The sequence below is a fragment of the Budorcas taxicolor genome, chromosome 5, assembly GCF_023091745.1.
Source record: "Budorcas taxicolor isolate Tak-1 chromosome 5, Takin1.1, whole genome shotgun sequence".
Classification (NCBI taxonomy): Eukaryota; Metazoa; Chordata; class Mammalia; order Artiodactyla; family Bovidae; genus Budorcas; species Budorcas taxicolor.
Window position 1 is genome coordinate 70,726,509 of NC_068914.1, and position 8,078 is coordinate 70,734,586.

Genomic DNA, 8,078 nt, shown 5'->3' on the forward strand with positions numbered 1-8,078 from the left:
ATAGGAGAGGTCTCTTATATCTGGAGCAGCAGGAGGGCTAGAAATAGTCTGCAGCCATTGTTGATGCCCACAGGTGAGTTAAGAGACTGCAGATAGTTGAAGCTCCTTGATTCACAATCCCTTTGAGGAGAGTGTATGAACTTTTGGAAAGGTGATGCCTTTTACAGCTAAAGCCCAGGATCTTCAAGGTCCTTACAGAACGTAGCTTCTCACTTCTAAAGTCGTCTGGATTTAGCCCTGGTGTAAAGAATAAACTACAACCCCCAGAGTTACTTACTGCCAATTTAGCACACTTTCCGGGAATTTGAGTATTTCCGGCGGAAGTGGCCGCAGCTATGCCAATCTCTTTCCCTAAACAAAGTGGACTACAACTCCCACGGTCCTTCGCGCCCGGCGGGGCGGGGTGGGAAAAGGAACCGGAAACCGGATGGGGCGCTGGACCAGGTGAGGAAGTAGGAGTCTGGGAACCTGGGGCGCTGGGGGGCGGGCTAGGGGCTCCCCGGGCTAGCTGGAGGTGACAGGCGGGGAGTGGAAATGTCTGTGTTTCGGGCCCCCTCTCTCCGTCAGGGGCTCGCCCGGCGCAGAGAAAGCCGAGCCCATGGAACCGCCCCGGAGACCTGCTGAGACGAGGCTTTCCCGTCGGGCGGAGCCCGCGGGCGGACGTGGAGATTTCTTGTGGATCCTTATTTGTCAGCCCCCTCGAACTAGGAGGGGAGATGAAGTGTTGGGAACTTCTGAGTCCATGCTCTATTAGTATTATTGTTATCATTATTGGTTTTAAGGATTTGCTGATTGTCCATGTGGATTCCTAAAGTGCCCCCAAGGGACACGGGAGTGGACAGTGTCTTGGATTCCTTCTGCCCTTACTGAGTTTAGTGCCAGAGAGCCTAGGTGGCCAGACTTATCGGTGGATCCCCTCCACTTGTGCTTAATGTGACACTGTAATTTATCAGTGATTTCAGAAACAGACAGTTCTTGATCTCTGTCCGTGGGTGACTTTACATAGAACTTCCTGGTTTCTCCTTTGGGCTTCCAAGGTGTTTTCTTCAGGACATTAAAACTGGAATCACAGTATGTCACAGTGTATTACGTTGTTTATGTGCCATGCCACAGTCGTTTGTGAGTTGTTTATTCATTTTGGATTTCTTCCCCACCAAAGGACTACCACAATGCCTATCACGTAAGAGACTCATAAATATTGGGGGGAAAAAATAAGTTAACAGCTGGTGGTAGGTTGGATGGGAATTTTGATTTTCATCTCATAGAGAAGACAGTTAAATGACTTGCTTAGGAGAACCTTAGAGATGAAACCGGGACTAGAATTATAGTCAGTTGACACATAGCCTCTAGCTCTTGCCTTCTGATCAGGCTTTGAAATTCTAGAACATTGAAAATAAGGCCTTGTCACTCTTCTGTGTATCCCTGGCCTTGCTGTCTGCAGGATGGGTCCCTAAAGATCAAAGGTGGGCTCAACCTTAAGACCTGAGAGAGATGCCAGACTTGGAGCAGGCAGTCTGCTAATGTTGGCACTGTATGGGGAGATGCAGAGGAAGGGCCCCAGAGACAACGGAGTTCTCCACAGCGCCCTTCTCAGCCTTTGTTTGAGTCCAGCTGGCCCGGGTAGCCACCCGGACAGATCAGTTAAAGAGTTCTGAGAGCAGTCTAGGGAAGGATTTCCTAAGTTTAGCCCTGACTTTTAAAATTTTTATATTATATTGGAGCATAGTTAAGATGTTTTTTCTCTCTCTTTCCCACTTTCCCAAGGCTAGGGTCAGAGAACAGGTTGATGGATCAAGCTGTTGTGTCAACCTTGTGGTCCCACCTGGGGGAAGAGGTTACTCTTGACCTGCATATGGGGTTGAGAGGGAGAAGAACCATGATCCCTGCCCTGTGGGAGGCCCAGATGTGATGGAAACGTGCCCAGAGCCTGGCAAGCTCTCAGAAGCAAGCAGAGTGCAAAACATGCAGCTGGGCCTTGAGTCAACTCGGTGTAGAAGTGGAGAGGAGTCTGTCAGGAAAGGCTCTTTGGTAGAAGGTAGTTTTGTTTTTACTTATTTATATTGGCTGTGCTGCGTGGCTTGCAAGATCTCAGTTCCCTAATCAGGGATTGAACCCAGTCCACAGCAGGAATCCTAACCACTAGGCCACCACGGAACTCCCAGAAGATAGTTTTAAACAGCATTGAAAAAAGATGAGATGGACACAGTTAACTGTCAGATAAAAGCTGGGACCTTGGAGATACGGAGGAAAATGAAACAGGGCTTCCTCTCTGATCTGCCTCAAGTCTAGTCTAGGAGGCAAGGTGTGAATTCATGGAGATGCCACTAACCATGGTGACATGCAGTGGTTCTCAGCCATCACTAACCATCAGGATCTCTTGAGGAAGCTTGTTTAAATAGATTCCCAAGCCCCACTCCAGACCTACTTGGGTTGGGTAGGGCTGGGAAGCTATAGCAAATGCTGTGGTGTCCTGAAGAGGGACAGCTTTCCCAGAGGGAGAATTTGAGCTTCATCTGGAAGGGCAGGTATGACTCAAATGTGTGTGTTGGGGGGGTGGGGCAGTCAGTCCTGCTTCAGTCAAGGAGTCTATGAATTTGTGGAAATAGAATGTGTTAGGTTTTGGGAGTTTGGATAGGAAAGGCATTTTGAAAGTGTGAATGGAACGATCAGTTTGGGCCTCTGGGTTCACATGGGAATGATGAGGAGGAAGAGTGGAAGGAGTGGCCTTTGTGGGTTGCAAAGCTAGCAGGGGTGCTCCCTCTGCCTCTTCCCCATTCCCTCCTTCTTGTCCTCTTCCGTTTCCCACTTTGCTCCCCCGACCACCACTTACACATCTTATTCCATTTGTTATAGTAATAGTTTCAAGTGTTGCTGTTTAGTCGCCCAGTCGTGTCCAACTCTTGTGACCCCATGGACTGTAGCCCACCAGGCTCTTCTGTCCAAGGGATTCTCCAGGCAAGAACACTGGAGTGGGTTGCCATTTCCTCTTCCAAGGGATATTGCCGACCCAGGGGTTGAAACCATGTCTCCTGCATTGCAGGCAGATTCTTTATCACTGAGCCACATGGGTCTCCAGTATTTTTAAGTGGATATTATTTTTCTTAGTATTTGGATGAGGAGACCTGAAGCTCATAGTTACATAGCTTGTAGGTGTCTAGTGTGAGTCTGCTAATTGTCTCACCACTGAGGATTCTTGAACGTGGGCAAAAAGCTGGGTTGAGGGGGTTGGGGGGCCTCTAGAATTAGCAGGGTGGCTGATCAAACCATCTCAAGCAAGATGGGTGTGGATGGTGAAAAGCAAAGTCTTCTGTCAGATGGTTTGGTTCAGATTCCAGCTGCATTACTTGCTGAGTGAGTGACCCTCAGCGAGCTGCTTCATCTTGCTAAGCCTCAGTTTTCTCATCTGTAACATGGGAGCAGTAATGCCCACCTCACGCGGTTGTTATATGCATCATTGAGGGGTACCTGGCACAGAGCGATTGCTCACCACCTGGAATCTATTGAAATCAGCTCTGTAATTAGTCTCTGCGCTGTGGCTGTGCACCTGCAGCCCATCCTTCAGCACGTTGGTTTCCAGAACACAGCCCGTCCTGGATGGGCTTGTTTTATTAAGATGACAGTAACAGTGCTCAAAGTTTGCCAACTAAATATTCATTGAAAACCTTGGCATGGCCTAGGAGCTAGTGACCCTAAACCTATGCCTGGTGGAAACGGGTTTGGAGTGGGGGATGACTGGTGGTTACGGGCTATGCTCACTGGGTGATTTATGAAGAGGAAGAGTACTTCAATCCAGGAGAGGAAAGGCCCTTCATTACCAGGAACTGGGATGAGTAAAGACCTGCCTAGAGGTTGAGGGCTAACTGACACAGTCTCTTCTGAGCCCAGGAAATGGTAGTCAGGGCCCTGGTCAGCCTGGACCCCTCCCACTCGACAGCTGGCGCTGTTGGGGCCTCTGTCCATCTGTTTTCCAGGTGACAGTGGCATGGCTGTGCCCCAGCCTTTCCCATCGGGGCCCCACCTCCAGCCTGCAGGTGCCCTGATGGAGCCCCAGCCCTGCCCTCGAAGCCTGGCCGAGGGCTTCCTGCAGGAAGAGCTTCGGCTTAATGATGAGCTGAGGCAGCTGCAGTTTTCCGAGCTCGTGGGCATCGTCTACAACCCTGTGGAGTACGCGTGGGAGCCACATCGCAGCTACGTGACCCGCTACTGCCAGGGCCCCAAGCAAGTGCTCTTCTTGGGCATGAACCCAGGACCCTTTGGCATGGCCCAGACGGGGGTAAAGAGCTTGGTTCCCCTGCGGGGTGGAGTGGGAGGGTCCAGGGTGGACGCTTGGCTGCATGTGCTGTGGAGGCGTATGTGCGTGACAGTGGACACGTGTGGGTGCGCCCCTCACCCCCATCCTCATACCCTGCCTCCTGTGGTCTCAGACACTCTCCCGGCCTCGCTGGCTGGAGTTAACCAGGCACATTAATGGTAGTTCCGTTTCCCTTGTGAGCGGTCCACTAATTGCCTCTGAGAGCCCTTCCTTCCGCCAGCCCCATCCTTACCTTGCGTTGCCGGATCTCCCCTCTCCCTAGAGTGTTGTTGGGGTCAGGAGAGGGACCAGGGCTCCTCAGGGGAGACTGGTTGACAGGGGTGGTCAGGGAAGAGAGGCAGGGCATTCTGGCAGCCCGGGTTCTGTTTCTTAGCCGAGGAGAGGTTGGAACAGAGCAGGCCGCAGGGCCTGCCTGCTTCCCCCACAGACGTCCGGATGAGTGACTGCACCTCCGTGGGGGTGCTTGGCAGATGGGGGAGGGGAAGAGGCTTCAGGGCAGGAGGCTCAATCGCTTTTATTGACCCCAACTGGGGGCTGAAAGGTGATCAATGATGATCAATGGAAATGACATCCTGAGGCTTGGGGCTGAGAGGGCACCCAGGCAGCAGCGGTCAGCCCTGTCCTTGTGTCTCCTCTCACCCTGGCCGCCTTTCTGTCCCAGGCCATCTGTCTGTCCCCCTATTACCCATCACTCCCTGTGTCGGGCCAGAGATCCCCTCGTGTTTATTGTGCCTGGTTCCAAAGGCTAGTCAGGGTAGAGCAAACAAATAGATTCTTCTGGACCACAGGAAAACTGGAGAAACACGGACAGGCTCAGACAAGGGCCAAGAATCCTAGTTTCCAGCCTTGGGGTGGGGGTGGGGGCAGTGGGAGACAGATCCTTCTGGAAGGTGGAATGGGATTGCTTGGTCCAGACCCCAGGCATCAGGTCTCCAGTTCGAAGCCCTCGTGTGTCTCTCCTCCTCACAGGTGCCCTTTGGGGAAGTGAGTGTAGTCCGGGACTGGTTGGGCCTTGGGGGGCCTGTGCGGAGCCCTCCCCAGGAGCACCCCAAGCGACCAGTGCTGGGACTGGAGTGCCCTCAGTCCGAGGTGAGCGGTGCCCGGTTCTGGGGCTTTTTCCGGAACCTCTGTGGACAGCCCGAGGTCTTCTTCCGTCACTGTTTTGTCCACAACCTGTGTCCGCTGCTCCTTCTGGCTCCCAGCGGGCGCAACATTACCCCTGCTGAGCTGCCGGCCAGGCAGCGCGAGCAGCTCCTGGGGGCGTGTGACACAGCCCTGTGCCGGCAGGTGCAGCTGCTGGGGGTGCGGCTGGTGGTGGGCGTGGGCCGCCTGGCTGAGCAGCGGGCACGGCGGGCTCTGGCCGGTTTGATGCCCGAGGTCCAGGTGGAGGGGCTCCTGCACCCCTCCCCTCGCAGCCCACAGGCCAACAAGGGCTGGGAGGCAGTGGCCAAGGAGAGACTGAACGAGCTGGGCCTGCTGCCGCTGTTGACCAGTTGAGCACCCCTGCGGCTGGCACAGGACATGTTCAAGGCCTCCAGGTCCTTCTGGGCCAGCAGATGACCACACACCTCTTGGACTGGAGCCACAAGGTCCCCCTGGGCTCCCCAGTTTGGGGGACCTGCCGTTTTGACATTGCTCCTGCTTGCCTTCCTGATTCCCGGTCACTTCACCTTCCTTCCGTCTGTGGTACCCAACTCCACAGAGAGCCAGCGTCTGTGAGCTGCTCTACCTCACTGCTTCCCTGGAGCCTCTCTTCTGCAGAGAGACCCCAACAGTGACTTCTGAGGTCCTATCTGCTGTTCTAGAGGAAAGATCCCACCAGGATCCCCACCTGTCCTCCTAGAACGGCTTCCTGCAGCTCACCCGTCTCCCCACAGGCACTGGGACAAAGCTTGGGTCGTGGCTGCTAAAAGTGAGCCTCTGATGAGAGGCTGAGGGTGGGTCGGGGGAATTCAGTGTGGCAGCGTGGGCAAGGCCAGAAGACCTGGATTTCCATCCCAGCCCTGAGACTTGTGAACTTTGTGATTCTGGACAAGCGGATTGACTTCTCCAAGCCTCAGGATCCTTCCTCACCTATAAAATGGGGTCCCTGCCTCACCGGGCTGGTGTGGGGATTAACTGAGATAACACTTAAAAGTGCCTTGCATAGTGCCTGGCACGTGCGTGCTCACTACACCTTTTCTGGGTTTTCCGCCTCTTGGTTGGGGACGCGCTACACTACACTACACAGGAAGCCCCTCTGCCCTGAAGACCAGGGTGAGGGGAGGGGTGGGGGTCTGGGCCTCCACCCGTGTCCCGAGTGACGGGCAAGGTCTTGCCCCAGAGATGGACCAATGACTTTATGGAAAACCCAGCCTGTGATTTTTCAGGCTAAGCATTAAAAGCTCCTAAACCCTTTTGTGTTGGCCCTTTTTTCCCTCCTGCACGTCAGGGGTGGAAGGTGGTAGTTTATATTTTCCCTTTTACCTCTTCCTGTTTGCAAAAGGTTCTCTTGGGTGGCTGGGTAATGGTACGAAGTCTCTCATTACCTTGCCAGAGCTGCAGGATCTCTGTTAGAGGCCTGTCGAGTGGTTTGTTTGCTACTTGGGGCACTTTGATGGGTGGACAGGAGCCTGGTTCTCCAGCTAACTCATTTCTTACCTTTGCCACATGTCTGCCCCTGTAGTAAGGGCTTGGAAGTGAATCCAGTCAGGAGCAGAGACCACCTTAATAAGGAACACGTGATTGGACTCTAGCTCCTGGTATAGACCATCTCCAGATCTCAAAATAACATTTTTAATATGTGTCCTCCCCATTATATAATAAATAAATTGAGTGGCCTCCATTCTTAGTTGTTGAGAGGGGGCCTCTAGGTCCTTGTCATTTCACAAGCGCCAGGAATTTTGTCATTCATGGTAGGACCCTCAGACTACACATGAGCTTTTGCTGAAATTTGACTCAGGAGGGCTGACCATGCCCAAAAGACCAACCATGTGATCTGAGGGTGTGGACTTTGAGACAGGTGATATCAGCCTTGACCCCCAGGGAGGGGAGACGGGGCTGGAGATTGAATTCAGCCACGTGGTTAAGACTTCAATCAGTTCTGTCTTCATAATGAAACCCTATAAAGACTCTGGACAGGGAGACCTTGGTGAACATGTGGATATGTCAGGAGAGTGGTGTGTCCTGATCCCAGGGGAGAAGGGACATGACGTCACTTTGGGACCCTCCCAGATCTTGCATTATGTGTCTTCATTTGGCTCATCCTGATTTGTATCCTTTATAATAAAAACTGTAATAATATGTGGAGTGCTTTCCTGAGTTCTGTGTCATTTTAGCAAATTATTGAACCTGAGGGGAGTATAGGAACCCCTGGATTCGTAGCCAGTCAGCAGTGCAGGTGACCTGATGACCCCTGAACCTGAAGTTGGCATCTGCGGCGAGGGCAGTCTTGTTGGGCATTTTGCCCGGTCTTGTTGGGCGCTTTGCCCTTAAACCTGAGGAGTCTCGGCTAACTGCAGGTGGCTGGCATCAGAATTACAAGAGGTCTCAGTTTCAATCCCTGGTCAGGGGACTAGATCCCACATGCTGCAATGAAGACCCAGCACAGCCATATTAATATTTTAAAAAATAATTACGATGTTGCACCCCCACGTGCCTTAGACTCCTTTCCTCTTTCTGTTGTCAGTGCAGTGGTGCTACGTAGTTCTTGCCCCATGTTGCAGAGCACTGGGTCAGGCACTGAAGTAATTGCGTGGAGATCGAAGCCATTGTTCCCTTATATATT

At 52.7% G+C, this 8,078-nt stretch overlaps 1 protein-coding gene across 4 annotated transcripts; it reads left to right on the forward strand.

Annotated features, from left to right (window-relative positions):
• The first annotated feature begins 407 nt into the window (after window positions 1–407).
• SMUG1 (single-strand-selective monofunctional uracil-DNA glycosylase 1) lies at window positions 408–7,546 on the forward strand. 4 transcript variants are annotated; one of them, XM_052641293.1, is made up of 4 exons: window positions 419–444; window positions 1,765–2,035; window positions 3,972–4,273; window positions 5,282–7,546. In XM_052641293.1, exons 2-4 carry the CDS (start codon window positions 1,909–1,911, stop codon window positions 5,807–5,809), a joined length of 957 nt encoding a protein of 318 aa, XP_052497253.1. In that variant the 5' UTR covers window positions 419–444; window positions 1,765–1,908; the 3' UTR covers window positions 5,810–7,546. The 4 variants fall into 4 exon arrangements, with proteins under 4 accessions (XP_052497255.1, XP_052497253.1, XP_052497256.1 ...); XM_052641295.1 differs by lacking the exon at window positions 1,765–2,035 and having other exon boundaries at window positions 408–444; XM_052641296.1 differs by lacking the exon at window positions 1,765–2,035 and having other exon boundaries at window positions 423–444; window positions 4,025–4,273.
• Window positions 7,547–8,078: the final 532 nt, after the last annotated feature.